General features: G+C 48.9%; 1 protein-coding gene across 5 annotated transcripts in view; it reads left to right on the forward strand.

The window, feature by feature from the left end:
• The window catches only part of GRIK5 (glutamate ionotropic receptor kainate type subunit 5), a 344,326-nt gene that overhangs the window by 160,686 nt on the left and 162,310 nt on the right, over positions 1 to 21,330 (forward strand). The window contains exon 1 of one of the 5 annotated variants that reach the window (XM_088453186.1): positions 7,045 to 7,329. The exons of the other annotated variants lie outside the window; for them this stretch is intronic. Within the exon in view, the coding sequence (XP_088309312.1) occupies positions 7,305 to 7,329 (25 nt within the window). The 5' untranslated portion in view covers positions 7,045 to 7,304. Of the gene's footprint in view, positions 1 to 7,044; positions 7,330 to 21,330 lie in introns of those variants that run through there. 5 annotated transcript variants of the gene reach the window in all.

The following is a 21,330-nucleotide window of genomic DNA, read 5'->3' on the forward strand; positions in this document are numbered from 1 at the left end:
TCCGCATGCCATGCATCCCGCCATCCTTCCGCATGCCATGCATCCCGCCACCCTTCCGCATGCCATGCATCCCGCCACCCTTCCGCATGCCATGCATCCCGCCACCCTTCCGCATGCCATGCATCCCGCCATCCTTCCGCATGCATGCTGGCGTTAGTGAAACAGGTTAAAGGTTGCATTAATAAAAATACATATATGAGGGTATCTATTAATAATTAATTTTAGAGTCTATAGTAAATATATATATGTATAGCAATTCATGATTTCTATATATGAAATGGTTACTTTGAGGTAAAATGTATGTACAATTTATGAAAAAAGCATATATGTTTCATGTATTTATATGACAGTTTATGTGGTACTCTTTTCTCTGCGGTGGGGATGTGCCCAAATGTGTGGGATGCACAGGAGATGAAGAGGCGGAGTGATATGGCTGGGAGTGGTTGGGTTCCTGTCAGATAAAGAAGGGCAGGTACAGATTAGGGGTGAGCGGGTTCGGATTTCTGAAATCCGAACCCCCCCGAGCCGAGGCAGATCCGAGTCAGGCTCGACTTTTCCCGCCTGACTCGGATCTGAAATCGAGGCAAAACGTCATCATCCCGCCTTCCGAGTCTCGCGGGTTTTGGATCCTATATAAGGTACCTGCGTCGGCGCCATTTTCTCACTCGGCTGTGGACAGTGAAGAGGGAGGGTGGGAGTTAGGGCTGGCTGGGCTGTGTAGTGTAGTGCAGTGTAGTGCTGTGCTGCTGTTGTCCATAGGGGCTGTGTCCACACCTACAAAGTCCATAGGGGCTGGCTAGGTTGTGCTGTGCTGCTGTTGTCCATAGGGGCTGGCTGGACTGTGTTGTGCAGTCAGTTGTCGATAGGGGCTGTGTCCACTCCAAAGTCCTGTGCAGTGTCCCAGTCCTAAAGGGGTGCTGTAGTGTTGTCCAGGGGGTGCTCTGTCCATCAGGGGTGCTCCCCCCAAGTGCTAAAAAAATAATATATTTTCTGTGTTTGTGAATTGTGTGCGCAGTAGCCGCACGTGCATCAACAAAGTAGTGCCAAGCGTGCGCCTGTGTCATAAGTAAAGGGCCGGCTGGCTTGACCGTTAAAGGGTGCTGTAACCCCCAAAGTACACTCCAGTCCAAACCAAAAAAAAAAATATTTTCTGTGTTTGTGAATTGTGTGCGCAGTAGCCGCATGTGCATCAACAAAGGAGCAGCGCCAAGCGTGCGCCTGTGTCCCATAAGTAAATAGCCGGCTGGCTCATTTCTTAAAGGCTGGTGTAACCCACAAAGTGCACTACTCTCCAGCAAAAATATTTTCTGTGTTTAGCCGCACGTATATATCAAATCGATATAACATAAATGGAGGACCAAACTTTCTCCGATAAAAATAAAATAGAGAAAGATCAAGAACCACTTCCTCCTAGTGCTGAAGCTGCTGCCACTAGTCATGACATAGACAATAACATGCCATCAACGTCGTTTGCCAAGGCCGATGCCCAATGTCATAATAGAGGGCACATACAATCCCAAATGACAAAGTTCAGGAAAATGACCTTGAAAAAAACATTTAAATCAGCTGAAGAGAAACGTAAACTTGCCAATATGCCATTTACGACACGGAGTGGCAAGGAACGGCTAAGGTCGATCCCTAGTATGTTCATGACTAGTGGTTCAGCTTCACACGACGATGGAAGCCCTCCTCCCACTAAAAAAATCAAAAGAGTTAAGCTGGCAAAAGCACAGCGAAGAACTGTGCTTTCTAAGAAGATATCACAAATCCCCAAGGAGAGTCCAAGTGTGGTGGTGGTTGCGATGCCTGACCTTCCCAGCACTGGACGGGAAGAGGTGGCTCTTTCCACCATTTGCACGCCCCCTGCAAGTGCTGAAAGGAGCACCCACAGTCCACTTGCTGATATGCAAATTGAAGATGTCACTGTTGAAGTACAACAGGATGAGGATACTGGTGTAGCTGGCGCTGAGGAGGAAGTTGGCGAGGAGGATTCTGATGGTGATGTGGTTTGTTTAAATCAGGCTCCGGGGGAGACAGTTGTTGTCCGTGGGATGAAAAAGCCCATCACGGTCATGCCTGGGCAGAAGACCAAACATTCCACCTCTTTGGTCTGGCAATATTTGTATCCAAATCCGGACAACAACTGTCTTGCCATATGTACCTTATGTAAAGGTGGAATAAGTAGGGGTAGGGACGTTAACCACCTAGGAACATCCTCCCTTATACGGCACCTGCAGCGCGTTCATAATAAGTTACTGTCAAGTTCAGAAACTTTGGCTAAGACCGTAAGCAGTCCAGGGACACCTAAATCCCGTTGTCCTGTTGTATCCAAGCGCCTGCAAACCACACCGTCAACTCCCTCCTCGTCAATTTCCTCCTTAGTCAGGATCGGAAGTAGTCCTGCAGGCCATGTCACTGGCATGACTGACTCTCCTATCCCGGATTCCTCCGGAGGATCCTGCATTGCTACGCCTCCTGCTGCCGGTGCTGCTGGGAGTCGTTCATCATCTCAGAGAGGAAGGATGAACACCACTACTTTTACTAAACAATTGACCCTCCAACAGTCCTTAGCGAGGAGGATGAAGTACGACAGCAGTCATCCTGAAGCAAAACGTATAACTGAGGCCTTGACTGCTATGTTGGTGTTAGACGTGCGTCCGGTATCCGCCATAAGTGCAGTGGGATTTAGACAATTGATGGAGGTAGTGTGTCCCCGGTTCCAAATCCCGTCTAGATTCCACTTCACTAGGCAGGCGATACCGAGACTGTACAGAAACATCAGAAAAAGTGTCCTCAGTGTCCTGAAAAATGCCGTTGTACCCAATGTCCACTTAACCACGGACATGTGGACAAGTGGAACAGGGCAGACTAAGGACTATATGACTGTGACAGCCCACTGGGTATATGTATCACCTTACGCAGCAACAGCAGCAGAGTCACCAGTCGCAGCATCTCAGAAACGCCAGCTCGTTCCAAGGCAGGCTACGCTGTGTATCACCGGTTTCAGTAAGAGGCACACCGCCGACAACCTCTTAGAGAAACTGAGGGAAATCATCACCCAGTGGCTTACCCCACTTAGACTCTCCTGGGGATTTGTGATATCTGACAACGCCACCAATATTGTGCGGGTATTACATCTGGGCAAATTCCAGCACGTCCCATGTTTTGCTCACACAATAAACTTGGTGGTGCAGAATTTTCTGAAAAGCGACAGGGGTGCGCAGGAGACGCTTTGGGTGGCCCGAAAAATTTCTGGCCACTTTCGCCATTCAGCGACTGCGTGCCGAAGACTGGAGCGCCAGCAAACACTCTTGAACCTGCCCCGCCATCACCTGAAGCAAGAGGTTGTGACGCGGTGGAACTCAACCCTCTATATGCTTCAGAGGATGGAGGAGCAGCAAAAGGCCATTCAAGCCTATACATCCACCTATGACATAGGCAAAGGAGGGGGTATGCACCTGACTCAAGCGCAGTGGAGAATGATTTCCGTGTTGTGCAAGGTTCTCCAGCCCTTCGAACTTGCCACACGTGAAGTCAGTTCAGACACTGCCAGCTTGAGTCAGGTCATTCCCCTCATCAGGCTTTTGCAGAAGCAGCTGGAGAAAGTGAAGGAGGAGCTAAGACGGAGCGATTCCGCTCGGCATGTGGGACTTGTGGATGAAGCCCTTCATTCGCTTTGCCAGGATTCCATGGTGGTCAATCTGTTGAAATCAGACCACTACATTTTGGCCACCGTGCTCGATCCTAGGTTTAAAGCCTATGTGGTGTCTCTCTTTCCGGCCGACACAAGCCTGCAGAGGTGCAAAGACCTGCTGGTGAACACACTGTCAGCTGAAGCGGAACGTGACACGTCAACAGCTCCTTCTTCATTTTCTCCCGCAACTGGGGCTGCCAGGAAAAAACTTAGGTATCCTAAGCAACCCGCTGGCGGTGATGCAGGGCAGGCAGGACCAAGTTTGGACATCTGGTCCGGACTGAAGGACCTGGCAACAATTTCTGACATGTCTACTGTCACTGCATATGATACTGTCACCATTGACAGAATGGTGGAGGATTACATCGGTGACAGCATCCAAGTAGGCATGTCAGACAGTCCATACCTGTACTGGCAGGAAAAAGAGGCAATTTGGAGGCCCCTGTACAAACTGGCTCTATTTTACCTGAGTTGCCCCCCCTCCAGTGTGTACTCCGAAAGAGTGTTTAGTGCAGCCGGGAACCTTGTCAGCGAAAGGCGTAGGAGGTTGCTTCCACAGAATGTGGAGAAGATGATGTTCATCAAAATGAATTATCAGCTCTTCCAGGGAGACCAGCCTCCAGAACGTACAGAGGGACCTGTGGTGGTGGATTCAAGTGGGGACGAGTTAATACTTTGTGAGGATGAGGATGTACACACTGAAGAGGGTGAGGAATCGGTGGATGAGGAGGATTAGGATGACATCTTGCCTCCGTAGAGCCAGTTTGTGCAGGGACAGATTAATTGCCAGCTTGTTTTGTGGGGGCCCAAACGAACCAATCATTTCAGCCACAGTTGTGTGGCAGACCCTGGCGCTGAAATGATTGGTTTGTTAAAGTGTGCATGTCCTGTTTATACAACATAAGGGTGGGTGGGAGGGCCCAAGGACAATTCCATCTTGCACCTCTTTTTTTCCTTTGCATTATGTACAGTTTGGGGCCTAGTTTTTCAAACTGCCATCCTGTCTGCCACTGCAGTATCACGCCTAGATGGGTCACGTGTTTGTGCCGCCCACTCGTGTCGCTTAGCATAGTCATCCAGCTACCTCGGTGCAACCTTTTGGACATAAAAACACTATTGTGAGGTGTGAGGTGTTCAGAATAGACTGGAAATTAGTGGAAATTAAGGTTATTGAGGTTAATAATAGCATAGGAGCAGAAAAACCTACAAATTCTGTGATTTTAGCTGTTTTTATGCTTTTTTTCAAAAAAATACAGATCCAAAACACAAAACCCAGAACCCAAAACACGGAAAGGTGGTTTTGGTAAAACCAATCCAGATCCAAAACACGAAGAAAGATCCAGATCCAAAACCAGAACACAAAACACGAAAAGAGGCCGGTGCACACCCCTAGTACAGATACAGGGATATAACAGCTGTCAGCATCGAAGGACTTCAATTAGTATATAACCAACATACAGGAGAGTAACTAAAGGAGACTTATTCTAAAGTACAAGGGAAATTCCTTTAACTCTATTGTCAAGAGAAAGAATAGTTCCGGGACTCTGGTGTAATTACACATAATTCTGTATAGACTATACGGCCTATATACTGTACTAGGACGGTTTTCTAAGGTTATTGCTTCTCATTCACTGTTAAGCTAATGGTAATTGTTTATGTCAAATTTTAATTTTCTGTCTGTAGACACAGATATAATATACTGAAACAAATGTGTATAAATCAGACTTGTCTTATATAAAAGTTATCTAATACGGTCTATGTATTACTTACCGGTAGAGGGTGGAGCACGGAGGAGATCATATGTATGGAGTAGCCTAGAAGTAAAGAAAAGACAAGTGGTATTAACAAAATTGAGTTAATCCCATGTTATATGTATGCATTGCTGTGCACTATACATCATACTCATAACTGTAATAGGTTTACCAAGCAAGCCTTACAATTTAGCTTGGGTGGAGGCAGTGGAATAGTAATAGGTGGTACACAACTTACCATGAGTTTAAGGGTGGGTAATAAGAGATTACATAGCAGTTAGTAACCTGTGTCCCTTTAGAGTAGGGGTCTTCAAACTGTGCCGTGGCCCGTGGAGCCATTCCTCGTGGCCCGCCGATGGATACTGTAGTGCAGACCGCAGTACACAGAGACAAGCACACCGCCACCGCCGGCAGTGTGTTTGCTTTGGCAGCCACCCAATGAGAGTCAGACAGGCTCTCAATGGCTGCTGCGCCCACTGCAGGAGCCAGGCTGGAGCTCACTCATGAGCTCCATCTTCCGGCTCCCGCAGTGGGTGATGGGAGAGATGTCATGATGTCTCTCCCATAATGCAGAGCGGACCGGCTCGGGAGGACAGAGGAGCGGATGGCGACGGGAGCAGGATCGGGGATTCAGGTAAGTATTTTCTTTTTCTTGCGTATGTCTTTGTCTGCATTGCTGGGGGCTCTGCATCGGGGGAGACTACTACTTGGGGCACTACATCAGGGGACACTACTAGCAGGGGGGCTACTAATGGGGTCACTGCATCGGGGGACCACTACTAGGGGCACTACATAGGGGGGGATTACTGCTGCGGGCACTGCATGGGGGGGACTACTACTGGGGGTACTAAATAAAGGGCACTACTGGGGGCACTGCATAGGGGGGACTACTACTGGGGGCACTATATAAAGGGCACTACTGGGGGTACTGCATAGGGGGACTACTACTGGGGCACTGCATAGGGGGGGCTACTACTGGGGGCACTGCATAGGGGGGACCACTACTGGGGGCACTGCATAGGGGGGGACTACTACTGGGGGCACTATATAAAGGGCACTACTACTGGGAACACTATATAAAAGGGCACTACGGAGGGCACTGCATAGGGGGGACCAGGCTCGGACAGGGCCGCTGGGGATTCGGGTAAATCCCCGGTGGGCCCTCCTGCTTTGTAACCGCCCACTTTAACTGGGAGGCAGGGCCATGCAGGATCAGACTGATTCTCTGAGCAGGGCCACCATCAGGGATTACGGGCAGGATGCTGTATGGAGCACAGACAAACAGGGCAGCCCCAGTCCTCAGCGCCAGCTTAAGTTGGTGCTCCCGTCCTCAATGCCAGCTGCATCGGCCCCCTCCCTCCTCAGCGCCGGCAGCATCAGGCCTCCGTCCTCAGTGCTGGGCCCCTCCATCCTCAGCCCTCCGCCCCCAGCAGCATCGAGCTCCTCCATCGACAGCATCAGGACTCCCCTGAGGTTCGGGCCTCCCCGTCCTCAGTGCTGGGCCCCTCATCCTCAGCGCTGGAAGCAGCGGGCCCCCCTGTGTCCTCAGTGCTAGCAGCAGCGGGCCCCCGTGAGCATGGCGCCGGCAGCAGTGGGACCCCTTCCTTATCCTCGGTGCCGGCATTCGCTGCACTTTCTTACCTCTGGTAGCAGCGGGCCCCCGTGTCCTAAGTGCCGGAAGCAACAGAGCCTATCCCCGTCCTCAGTGCCGGCAGCTAACCTCCCACCCCCCCTTCCAGCGCGTTATCTGCGCGCAGCAGTGGTTGCCCCCGTCCTCATCGACGACGGCAGCAGCAGCCCTCCCACTGCACTCATCAACCTCAGCAACAGGTCCTGCAGAATGCTGGGTTGGCTCATGGATGTTATGGGGACCTCTCTATGCAGGTACCATGCTTGATTCTCACACGACACCTCACTAATCCCTGTGCAAGTCTCTTACCCACACTCACCTGACCCCTACACTCCGGCAGCAGTGGGCTTCCCTGTCATCAGCAACTGAACAGGGGATTCTAGTTGGGGGGCTTGGATCTCATCTCACTGAGGGGCCTCCAGACCATCTGTATTTCCTTCCTCCCTCCTAGCTCTAATTTTCCCATCACTCCCATTGGCCAGACCTTGAATGTGCATGCACTGTAAACCCCTAAGGACAGTGTGTCTCTAGGCCCCCTTTACCAGCAGTGCTTCTGTCCCTTTACCAGCTGTCCCTCTACCCATCTATCCTGGATTTCCCTCTGCCCCTCTCCCTGGCCTCACCTTTGCCTCCTTCTCCGGCAGTCCCTCTGCCACCTTCTTCAGCTGTCCCTCTGCCCCCTTTCCAGGCTATCTCTCTGCCCCCTTTCCTGACTGTCCTTCTACCCCCTTTCCCAGCTGTCCCTCTGCCATCTTCCACAGCTGTCTATTCTACACCTTTCTCTACTGTCCCTCTGCCACTCTCCCCACCTGCCCCTCTGCCACCTTCCCCACCTGTCCATCTACCACCTTCCACTGTTGTCCCTCTGTCACTCTCCCCACCTGTCCCTCTGACACTCTCCCCACCTGTCCATCTACCACCTTCCACTGTTGTCCCTCTGTCACTCTCCCCACCTGTCCCTCCACCACCTTCCACTGTTGTCCCTCTGTCACTCTCCCCACCTGTCCCTCCACCACCTTCCACTGTTGTCCCTCTGTCACTCTCCCCACCTGTCCCTCCACCACCTTCCACTGTTGTCCCTCTGTCACTCTCCTCACCTGTCCCTCCACCACCTTCCACTGTTGTCCCTCTGTCACTCTCCCCACCTGTCCCTCCACCACCTTCCACTGTTGTGTCTCACCTTACCCAGGTGTCCCTCTGCAATTTACTCTGCCCCACTGTCACTTGAGCCTTTGCCCACTTCTCCATATGTACCTCTGTCCCCATACACATTTGCGCCTTCTCCCCATTGCAAGTCGCTGCCATCCAGAAGTGCAAATGAATGGATACACAATCATGATCAACGTCACACCTAAGGACGGCAAGTAAGCACAATTATTTTAAATAAAGCCTTTTTTAGTATTTACATTTTTTCTTTTGTGTAAAATAAATCTTTCATCTCTCTCATTTTTTTTCTCATTTGTTTGTGCTATGTATACATATGTGTATATCCAGGGCCAAAACTAGGAGTTTTGCAACCAAGGGCAAGGCAGTAATTTGCCCCCCCCCCTATGCCATGTACAGTAATGCCCCTTACCCCAATATGCCACACACAGTAATGTCCCTTATACTGTACATAATGCCAAACGCAGTAATGCCCCTTATACATAAAATGACACACGGTATTTGCCCCTTATACATTATGCCACACACAGTAATTCCCCATTATGTCACACACAGTAATGCCCCTTATACATTCCACCACACAATATTGCCCCTTATACATTCTGCCACACACAGTAATGCCCCTTATACATTCTACCACACAATAATGCCCCTTATACATTCTACCACGCAAATTAATGACCCTCACCCCACAGCCTCTCACCTGGCCCCCCTCCTTCCACAGCAGCCCAGTGGGGGTTCATTTGAAGTTGCCCGTCCCACAGATAGCTGCCCGCAGTCTTTCCTTGAGAGAGACATGGTGCCCTCCACCGTCATTCAGTTGCGGTCCTGGAATGTCATACCTCCCAACTTTGGTGATTATTGATTTGGGAATTTTCACACAGCGGATACTATTTATATTATTATTCTACCAATGCTGCAACTGATTAGTATTATTAGACTTAAGGGGGTACAGATAAAATGTATTAGACTAAATTGAGCAAATTGCTGTCTGAGAATGCATAATATTATGTTTCCTTTGTGGAATGGTTGTGCACCTCTTTTTAATGACCATATCTACCCAATTTTGGTCATACCCCTTCAGCGGGCCCCTGCCTCTGCATTTCCCTGGTGGGCCCTTAATGCCCCAGTCCGACACTGGGGGGGACTACTACTGGGGGCACTATATAAAGGGCACTACTGGGGGTACTGCATAGGGGGGACCAATACTGGGCGTGCTGTATAAGGGGCAATACTGAGGGCACTGCAGAGGGGGGCAGTTATGGGACATAATTAAAATTGTAGACGGGGCAGTTATGGGTCATAATTGTGTGAGGAGGGGGCAGTTATGGGTCATAATTGTGTGAGGAGGGGGCAGAGTCTAAACACCGCAGTATTTCTTAGTGGCCCTCGGCTTCGTCAAATTTTTTAATATGGCCCACACTGCCTTGAAGGATGAAGAGGGTAAAGGAGGGTTACATTAGCAACGCTGGTATGCACGACGAACACCTCAAAGGACCGCTCTCGGTAAAAACGGACCTTTGCGATGGAGGGACTTCCGAGTCTATGACCCAGAAGCCCCTCTGGGCATGCGCAGAAGGGTAACGCCAATCAGCAATCGCATCGCATTCCGGGGCTTGGTGCATTGGAGAAATGAGGTCACACCCGCATTTTCGGGGTTTGACCATATTGCTGCATCCCCCCCCCAGATCTGTACATTCCACATGATATTTAAGGGGAGATGTACAATATCAAACCTTGTAGAGAAATAAAGTGGAGTGGTTACCCATAGCAACCAATCAGCTTCTAGCTGTCATTTATGTAGCACAGTCTATAAAATGACAACCAGAAGTTGATTGGTAGCTATGGGCAACTTCTCCCCTTTATTTATCTCCAAGGTTTGCTACATCTCCCCCTTAGTATCAAACAGCAGTAGAGCCAGGGGAGAGGTTACCAGAGGGACGAGGTATCATAGCACCTCTCCTGTGACTCCTGCAATTCATCTCATTGATAAGACATCCTGCATTGGTGCCCAAAGCAGCGCTGTGGTTGAGGGAGGAAACCAGAAGACCTGGAGAAACCCACGCGAACACGAGGAGACCATGCACACTCCAAACAGATAAGCCCTTGCACAGGAACTGACATCATGACATCAGTGCTGTGAGGCAGTAATACTAACTACTATGCCACCATGCTGCCCCATATTTGATTGTCCTTCACTATTGCACCCAGATTTTCCATCTATACAAATTGTCTTATTTCTCCAAGAGCTGAAGGAGCTCATCTTGGTGGGGTAAAGCTGGTCAGCGTCACATTGTTATTCGATGGAGCATACTCCTGGCAAGCAGCCCGAAGCATTGTAAGCATCTGCATAGCTCTCCTGAATTCTCTCTCTTGCCAGGTGTGGTTCAGCCCCCACAATGTTTATCATTCCTTTTGGCAGGCTGAGCTTCTTGTCAGATATAATACTGTACATAGAAGCTCTGCTGTAGAATTTCCATTCCTTTCTCCAATGCTGGTATGTGCATTGCAATATATACTGTGTATGTGTGTGTATATATATACAGGGGCGCCGAGAGGGGGGGGGAGCGGGTACAGTTTACCCGGGCCCGGCCTTCCAGAGGGGCCATAGCGGGGGCCCGGGTCCGGCGCCGCTCCCCCCTCACTTCCTCCCTACTCCCTCCCTCTGCAGCAGCCCAGTGCTGCTGGGCTGCAGTGGGAGATTGCTTGCGGCTGCTAACCAGCAGCCACAGCAATCTCCTATGCCTGAAGGGGGGAGCGATCACACTGATCGCACCCCCCTCTGGCTTTGCTCACAACACCCCCTCCCCGGCGCGCAGCATCACCTTTTTTTCTTCTTCAAGGGGGCGTGGCCATGCCTCCCGTGATTAGGCCATGCCCCCTCTTTCCCGGGGCCCGGCGTGGCTCTCTACGCCCCTGTATGTATGTGTGTATATATATATATATATATATATATATTGCTGAATACCTTAAATGTGAAGGGTGACAAAAGTACACAACTGTATTGCATACCTCTAGTGCACAGGTTCTCAAACTCGGTCCTCAGACCCCAAACAGTGCATGTTTTCCAGGTCTCCTCACAGAATAACAAGTGAAATAATTAGCACCACCTGTGGGTCTTTTAAATTGTGTCAGTGAGTAATGAACACACCTGTGCACCAGCTGAGTGACCTGGAAAACATGACCTGTGTGGGGTCCTGAGGATTGAGTTTGAGAACCACTGCTCTAGTGCATATGCATAATCAGATTCTATAAAAAGAAAATGCTTTTTGATCGAACAGAATAACCATATTGATATTTGCTAGTAACTCACTTGGAGAAGACCATATTCTCCATCTTGTTAATCCCTCCCATATTCAATCACACCAAATATATTTATTTCTTTTTTAAATTTTTGTGCCTTTATTTTCGTATAATGGAAAGTGTTCAACGAAGCAGATTGTTATTTTTTCCCATTTAGGGCCATATTCAATTAGCCGCGATAAGTCCGTATCCGCGGAAAAGTACAGCGAGTGACATCATTTCGCCAGGCGAAAACTTATCTCAGTATTCAATTCCAAAGACTTATCGCATATGCGGAAAGTCAATGCAATGTAATAGGCGGAAAAGATTCGCCTATGCATAGTAGGCGGAAAAAGTGAAGAATTGCGGTTTTGGGGTGCAAAGGTGGGGAAATCACTCTGCACCCTTGGGACAGCCCCCCAAAGGTTAACTGCATCCAAAAAATGTAAAAAACAAATGAACACCCCAAAAAATTACTTTGATAAATGGGGCAAAAAAGTACAAAGTTGGGGTACAAACTTAAAAACTAGTGAATTAGACTTTTGGGGGGTCTATAAGTATGGGGGAGGTGTTTTTTTGAATGCAGGTGCTTGCTGAAAGTGCGATTTTTACGTTTATTAAAACTTCACTGAAGCGACTTTTAACCATGCTTGCACCCATTTTCATGTACCCCAAACTTGCTGGGACTAGTTATTTTCTCAAAAAAAAACTGCTAAATGCTATTCTTCACCACTTGTGCAAAGACGCAAATTAGCAGCTATTGAGAGCACTTAAGCACCCCAAATACCTTCAGCAGGGCTATTCGGGGGTATCTATAGTGATCCCCAATGTTGGTGCATCTTTTGGTGGTGTCAGGCTGATTTCCCCATTTTTGACAGCACTTTTCACCTGTTTGAGTATCGCCGGGACGCATTTTCGCGTCCTTTGGAATTAAATAGGGCTAATAGAGGTGGCGCGCCTGATAAGTTTCCGCGTCCAAAACACACAATGTAGGCGGAAACTAGATTCCGCCGTCGACAGCGAAAATATCGCGGCTAATTGAATATGGCCCTTGCTTTTGTTAATTACATTTACAAAGGCTACCTACTGTTTGTTATAATCTATTTAGATAATTTAGTGATCTACTACCATAGCCTAATCAGTCACCCATCACTCTTGCGTTAAAGCTGCTTTAGCATCTTCGGAAACTGTCTTCTTTGCTAAGCTTGTAATAACTGTTGTTTGGGCCATGATGAAGTGAATGTTACACAACATTTACAGGGGGTTTAAAATTTATTAGAGATTATTTCTCCATCATCTCTCCAAAATTGCTCTCAAGCTTTGCCTCTAGAGTCCATTTACCCAATTTCTCAGGTCCTATGCCAAATGGTCTAGATGTATCCTTATATCTATCGAAGTTGGTGCCTCATTGCTTGGGGTAAGCCTAATTTTGTCTCAGAGCTATAAGCATGGCAAGCACCACCCTCCTGTATCGTGTGCAGTCTCCGACACGGGCCCCCTCCTCTGCGTCCGGCAGCGCACTGAGCTGTGCACGGCCAGCGCCGGAGTTATAGACTCTGGGCACTAGAATGTGCCCAGAGTCTATAGTGTATGCACAGGTCACCGTGAAAAAGGCTGCGGTGGCCATTTTCCCTGTACTGCGCATGTGCAAATGACGGGACAATGGCCGCCGCTGCCATTTTCCAGTTGTTTTACATTGCCAGGCCCCCGTGCCGACGTGGGACTCTGGAGAAGTAAGTAATATTATGGGTGCAGGGTGTGTGGTACAGGGCCCCCCTGGACCCAGGGCCCATGTTCCCCACACACCCTGCACCCATTGTAGATACGCCCCTGATTTCTCTGTCTCAGTATAACCTCCTATGTGAGCATTCAAACATCTGTGTACAGAACCACTTTCCCCGACACGCATGTGACACGCACACAGGTCGCCCATTAGATGGACCGTGTGCTCTAATACACCTAGGGCAAAATGTAATAGGGTCAGAGTTGGGGAAATGTACGAGTATAGTGCTATACTCGAATATTTTTTTTTACTCCATGTGTTTGCATTTGGATACGTGAATTCATGTTCCAGCAAAGTCTTTTGTTTTGCTCAGGTCTCCAAATTATTTCCTACAGTATGTATGGAACTCCAGATCTAGTATAGTATCTGTTCACCATTTATTGTCATGCTTTCTGGAGTTCTTCCTCAGTACTATGGTGCCTTTGTATCAGTAGGCCTCTTTCTTCTTCATCATCACAGGGGAAAACAAATGAGTAAAAATTCATAATGATATTGAGCTACACACACATATATATATAAAAACATATAATATAGTTTAAGTGTAGTTTGACTGTCACTGGCACTCTGATCAAAGTGGTATCTTTTGCAAAGAAGCAGGTGTAATAACAGGCACTTGTAATGGTGGCGGTCTCTTCTGAGATTGTAGAGTACGTGTTTTCCTTGAATGTTGCAAAGCCAAGACATTTTGTGTTGGACATTGGGTGCACGTGACTTCATAAATGACCATCACTCTAAGTAGGTGCCAAATACAGCTTTGCTTGCCAAGGGTTTTACTGTAGTGCAAGTAGACAAAATTGGTTCATCAAAATGATTGACCTATTGATCAACACACTGAACTCCATGATCTCTATTCAGCCTTTAATGACTGAACTTATGATCCATTCTCTTAACTCGACAGGAGACCCTCGAACAAGTGTGTTGTGGAAGTGGAACGTGACTGGAACGTGACTGAGTTAGAAATAAGTGGTTGAAGCTATTGGGAAAAGCATATTGCAGGGTAAAGATTTGTAGAGGTACACAGTAGGAGAAATTAGGCTCCTAGAGGTGTTATGTATAAAGGGAAGGGGAGGAGATGGTAAATTGCTAGTGACAGCATCTCTTGGTGTCCGCAATGGTAGATACCAGCATAGGCATGTGTCACAACAGGGATGTAGTTAATAGACCGGCGGACTACATGCCGAAATCTCTCTGGGGCTTGCGGCAACGAGACCCTACCACAAGGGTCTCGTCGCAAGTCCGATGGTCGCGATGGTCTTGACCATCGCGACCATCTTTCTGGCCGCTCGCTATAGCTGTGGGTGGTCACCCACAGCTATATGAGCGGCCAGGAGGCCGTTCTAAAAAAAAAAAAAAAAAAGACCGGCCCTGATTCAGAGTGAGCGCTCTGTCAGAGCGACCGGCTCTGAATCAGGCCCACTGTGCATGCATTGCCTGCAGAGGGAGCAAGGAGAGAAAGGAGGAGTGGTGTTGCTCTCTCCAAACTGTGGCACTGCGCTCCCAATGGGGTGGCGCTACCGTTCGGTTGCACTGGTCAAAAGACCCTAGAGCCTTCCCTGCGGCTCTCCCTCAAAAGTCTCAAGGGCATCACAATTATACCTTCACACAGGGCTGCAACCAGGGGGGCATCGCTATGCAAAACATGTGAGGGTACATGAATCTCTACTTGTCTAAACTATTGATCGCATCGAACTGATGTGATCTATACTGATAAGTTTCAATTCAGTACCACACCTATTTATGAATTGACCCCTGTGTTTGAAAAACAGGAAGTGATTGGTTGGTACTTTATCTCTTTCCACGGTTTAGTACATCTGCCTCTATGTAATAAAATAGGTTATGTACAGAGCTATGGTTTTGTATATAGGGGCCTATTCATCAACACTAAAATAAAGTTTTTAAGGACATTTTCCTTAATTACAGTTAATTTAGTATTCATGAAGACATTTAACACAGGAGATATCACTTTTCGGAATAACAGCTTTTCGGAAATGACAGCTTTCCGTAAATAGATACTTATGGAGAGGAGGAATGATGAATTCCTCCGGTAAGTAGGTAGAACTCCATGCGAGTTCTAAACCTAAGTACCTCCATCAAATTTTTAGTAATGATGAATAGGCCCCATAGAGATATATATATTTGTAGATAAAAATGTGATGCTAACTGTATTTCCATTTCGGTAATCAATGCAATTTAGTTGCATCCACGTAAGAGTCGGAGTCAGTTCTTGATGAGTTACAGGTGAAGAAAGCAGAACTGACGCTGCACAGTCATGTATTTTCATGATTCAGAATTGGCTAGCTTGTTATTCATCCCTGGGTCTTGTTATCTGTCTTCGGTTGTTTTCATTCTCCATTTTTTGGGGCTGTTGGCTGAGATAATGGGCTTGTAAGCACCTGGAGATTTCATGACAAACTAGAATAGCTGTCCTAATTTAGGCTATTTGTTTCCCTGTGTCTGTCTCCCAAAGAGTGTCAGATAGTGAGAAATCTGTGAGCAGGCTGGGCCCTCGCTGTGTATATCATCTCGGGGTGTGCTCACTCAACTGAGGCACTGAATGCTATGAATGCTACTTGGAATCTCTGGCAACAAAAGCCATTCATGAGGCTCAGCTAATGTAAGATTAATTAGTTTGTGTATGTTTATCATTGCTGTGCCATATTGCTGTGTGTTTTTGCAGAGTGTATTTAATGTCACTCAAATCTGCATATTTCCAGTTTTCCTGGTGACTCTTATTCATACACATGTAGAACTTCAATAAAATGCTGTCATTAGACATTCTGGTGCTCATGATTGGTGTACTACGCATATGCCCCCAAACAGTGCACACCTACAGTATGTTTGTATGGGAAGCAGTCGGGAAGCCAACGGTCAAAATCCTGACCGCCGGCTTCCCGACTGTCTAATCCCGGCAAGGTACAAATGACAGGCGTCGAAATCTCGACACCTGTCATTAGACCTACACTGGGAGCCTGACACCCGGCTTACTGATCGAAGGTAAACCAGGCGTCAGGCGCGGACAGCCACAGGGGGGTGGTGGGTTAAGTTAGGGGCTCCCAGGGGTTAGGCACCTCCCGGGACGTTAGGGTTAGGCTAGGGGGATAAGGGTTAGGCACCCCCGGGGGGAGGTTAGACTTAGGCAACCCCCCTGTGAGATTTAAGATTAGGCTGCAGGGAAGGGAGGTTAGGTTTAGGCACTTAGAGGGGGGTTAGGGTTACGCACTTGGGGGGAGGTTAGGGTTAGGCACCTCTAAAGGAGGGTTAGGTCCATACACGAGCTGAAGGGCTGATGTCTAGGTCTTGAATTATATACCATAGACTGGGTGTTGGCTTCCGAATATTAAGCCCATATTAGTTACATACTGGGTACCAAGCACTGGTTGGTGCAACAGCGTGGACCATTCTTATCTCTTGCACATGCGCACTAAGCGCTAACATATAACCAAGACAAATAAATACAGCTATGACATGTCCTAGGATGTCTGGAGTTACACTGTCTTCCAAAGCCCCTTTGCCTAGAATATGGGCTTCACTATCAGTAACCCATAATGCTTAGCGTCTCTACACATCTAACAATAGTAATTCTGTTGGAATGTGTCTCACTGTCTACTGCTAACACCATATAAGGTCTTAAGGGCCCATCATACATCTATGCTAATGTCATGTACAAGTAGGCCTCTCAATATATGTCTTGTCTGACCCTAAAGGTGAAGCTGACCATTCTGTGAAAGTATGCATAGTAAAGAACTGCATGAATGCAATCTCCTTTTCAAACTTCAATGGGGCACAGCACAGGTGCTAATACTTGTATGTTATGTAGAAATTAAATAAGTGACCCACTGGTTATACCCCTGGCATTGCTTGAAGACCCCTAGAATTGTGGGGCCATGGGCAGCTGCCCAGTGTGCCTATATGTTAAGATGGCCCTGCATCAATACCATTAATTGTTTCACATTACTTGTGATCATATTTTGCCACACAGTAGTTCTTCCAAATCAGTGCATGCCAAATAAAAATACTCCCAGCTCATATTATGCCAAACAGGTGTGCCGCTAGAGATAATAATAGCGCGCAGTCAGTGGGAGGGCACTGTTATTTTTGACACAATCACTAACACTGTCAGCTCATTGCAAACTACTAACGACACTGGTAATTTTGCTGACGAGACGGGGTCCGATGAGATGTAGACAGGAAGCCGACGGTCTACATACTGACCGCCGGCTTCCCGACTGTCTAATCCCAGCAAGGTACTAATGAGAAGCAGCAAAATCCTGAAACCTGTCATTAGACCTACGCCGGGAGCACGACGCCCGGCATACCGAACGAAGGTAAGCCGGTCGCCGGGCGCGGACAGTCGCAATAGGTTTTAGGGCTCCCGGGGGGACTTAGGGTCAGGCACCCCCTGGGAGGGTTAGGTTTAGGTTAGGGGAAGGGGGGGTTAGGCACCCCCGGGGAGAGGTTAGGGTTAGGCACCCTCACCCAGGAGACTTAGGGTTAGGCTGCGGGGAATGGGGGGTTAGGATTAAGCACTTAGACACGCCCCCTCTTCACCCACAAAAGGCAATGCTGGATAAGGCCATATGTGCGCTGCTGCGCACACCTCTCCAGAAGCTCTATCTGGCGGGCAACATTTTAAAGTATGAGATTTAGTGCCGGTTACGGTTATCACCACCAGTAACCTCTATGATGTAAGTGGTGCACTATACAAATGTGATGCTTCAAGGTCCAACCTCCAATGAGAGCCAGCTTTATTATTGGGAGTGCTCATATTACATGTGCTGTTCGACTCACAAGTGCAATGCATAGACATGACTGGGGGCAGCACAAATATCGGGGGTCTATATAGCACTGTGCATGCGTCCCACGTGTGCACACACAATCATTGAGACGCACTGTCTCAGAAATGTATGGGGCTTTCCTTGGCTATGACTGGGATGCAGCTCTGAGAGATGCACTGTCTGATGGGCGTGTCACATAACTGGCAAACTCAGACACTTATTCGCTAACATAGGAGGGCATACTCTGACAGAGAATCTGACCCTAGCATGGGGCAGGTGCAAGTTTATGATAGTGCAATCGATGGTAGCTTCTAAAGATGCACCAAGTGGGAATTGTCGCATCACAAAGTGGGTGTCCCGGGCTTTGCACATTCATACGCCCGGCTGTAACCAGGGAAGGCCTTTAGTAGTATTAGTATAAAATCGCAGACACCACTGCGGCAAAAGACGCTAAAGCTACTACGGCTACTAATCATAATACCATAGGATCATATATGGGGCGTTTTAAGAGAGGAGGGGGTCCATGTGAAGGCTCAGTGTGGGCCAGACTTGCCTACCTTTAGGCTGTCCCTTCCGGGAGGGGACAGCCAGGACGCTCTGTACACAGCAGGTGGGCGTGGTGGCTCAACACGTCATCGTGGCCCCGCCCCCCGCTGTGCAGAGCCCGTAATATAGGCACTGTACTGCGGGGGGCGGGGCTTCGATGACGCAATTTAACGCGAATCGCGTCATCTGATCCCCCGGGCTGCATACTAAGTGGCCGGCAACGGGGAGTGCGGGATGGCTGCGGCTGGTTCCGGGAGACTTGCCTTGCCTTCCGGGTGGTCGGGAGCGGCACCCGATTTTCGGGAGGCTCCCGACCAAATCGGGAGGGTAGGCAAGTATGGTGTGGGCCCCCTCCTCTCTCCGGCGGTGCAGTAGATTCTGGTTTACTGCCAGAATCTACTGCTCGTGCGCGGGTCTCCGGGAAAATGTCTGCCACCATTTTACCAGTGATATTTGCTGCTCTGCAGCGCTGTCTCGGTGGTGGAGAGCAGCACTACGGATAAGTAAGTATAAGACTATATAGGTCCAGGGTGTGCGGTGTGGGCCCCTCTGGATCCAGGGACCCGTGTGCACCGCACACTCTGCAATCATTATAGATACGCCACTGGAAACATAGCGATACTGATCTTCCCTGGCGCAAGATATTATCGGGATGCACCAGCCAAAAGGGAAGCAGCAGAATGAGGATAAAGAGACAGATTCTGGGTCAGACTCGGTGATGATTTTCACCTAATTTTTTATGACTATGCATGCGTCAAAAAAAGTTGCACGGCAACTGCGTTTCACGGTGTGTGTGCACACAGAGCCACGGGACCGAATGAGCTGCACTGACTCTGGAATATATTGGACATTGTTGGGCGGTTGCTAAACAGATGCACTATGATCTTCCATCTGATGGGTGTGTTATGGGAATATCGGGGATTGGTCTCTGATTCAGATGCTTAATGGCGTACATTGGAGGCCATGATCTGCCAGTGTTTCTGCACCTAATATGGAGCTGGTGCATGTTTTGATGGTGCTTACGATCAGCGCTGGAGAAGGGCTCACCAGTAACCTGTGCTGGCCTCTCCCCCAAACACATGACATCACACGAGGGGGCGGGGCTGTCAGCAGTTGAAAGCGTAGAGCTGCTCCGGACAACTCTACATGCTGCAGGGTACGTGGCCGGAGCGTATTTTGGATGCTCCAAGCAGCAGCTCTCTGCGCTCTGGATGACAGAATTGTTAGGACACCTCTCCCTATGACCATACTCTAATGGTTGCGACTGAAGCCACTCAGTGGGCATCACAGTCCTTGCGCATTCAGATGCACGCTTGTACACAGGAAGGGCTTATACTAGTGTAGCGAGAGGTTGCTGGGCTGTAGTGCGAGCTTGCTGACGTGCCGGTGTAGTCAGGCATTTACCTCACTCCATCCACTCTCACCCTCAACCACTCAACAAGCTGAGTGTGCTCGTCAGCTTGCTGACTGGTTGGTCACAACCTCAGTACCTGTAAGCAATCACATTGGAGCAGCCCACCCACATTACTATAATACACTGCCCCTTCCTTCTAAGTGTGTGCCTCCCTCCACAGCCTAACTACAACATACCCATCAGGGCTCTATAACGGAATCGGTATGTTATACCGCCGGACGTGAGCCCGGTGGATGAAATAGCGATGCCGGCAGGCCGAATGGACAAGATCCCGACTGAGGTAAGTTAAGTACCTAACCCTCCCCTCTCCACCCTAACCCTTAACCTACTTTAGGGGTGCCTAACCCTAACCTCCCCCCTTAGTGCCTAACCCTAACGTCCCCCCTGGGGTGCCTAAACCTAACCCCTCTCACCGCACCCTAAACCTAACCATAACCTAACCTTCTCCCGGGCGGGGGTGCCTAACCCTAACCAGCCCTTCCCCTAGCCTAACCCTCCCAGAGAAGGTGCCTAACCCTAAATTTCCCCCGGGTGCCCTAAACCTAACCCTCTCCCCCGCAGCGCGGACCGTACTTACCTTGTCCGGTCCTGCGTCGTTCTGGATTCCGGCATCGGGATTATGATAGGCGTCGGTATTTCAAAGCCTATCAATAATCCCTAGCCGGCATTCTGCCGTCGGGATTGTGACCGGCGGCCGCAATGACTGCATCCCTCTGTAACTGACTGACCTGGTGAAACAACTGACAACTGCAGGCTGAGTGTAGTGCACTAACCTATTGACAACATGCTACCAATATACACAAGCAGGTACCTTACCAACAGCCTTCTTTCAACGGGGCCTAGCAGGGGACTTACACAGTTGTAAGGTCCTAATGCCCACAGTGGCTCTGGCCTAGTGCCCACCTATCAGGGTCTACACAATAGTAAGCACCTAATGCCCAAAGTGACTCAGACCTAGTGCCCACCTAACAAGGGGTCTACACACTAATAAGGCCTTAGTAACTGCCTAACAATGGGGCAGGGACCTCCATACAGTGTCAGCGGCTGTGACAGAGGGGCACCAAATAAGAACTTGCCTCCGGGTGTCTGGGATGAATTTATGCCACTGCCTGAGGCGGTACAATCCTTACTGCCTCAGGGCTTCCAACCTTCACCTGGAGAGCAGTGCTTAAGCTATTTTGCATTGGCTGCACCAGGACTAGTGTCTCCACCTACCCCTTCTTCCGTCAGCAATGGGTTCTGCTATACTCCCAGGGCTTCCCACATCTTTGGCATCTTCTTTCTTCTTTAA

The sequence above is a fragment of the Taudactylus pleione genome, unplaced genomic scaffold (genome assembly GCF_031769625.1).
Source record: "Taudactylus pleione unplaced genomic scaffold, aTauple2 ptg000572l, whole genome shotgun sequence".
Taxonomy (NCBI): Eukaryota; Metazoa; Chordata; class Amphibia; order Anura; family Myobatrachidae; genus Taudactylus; species Taudactylus pleione.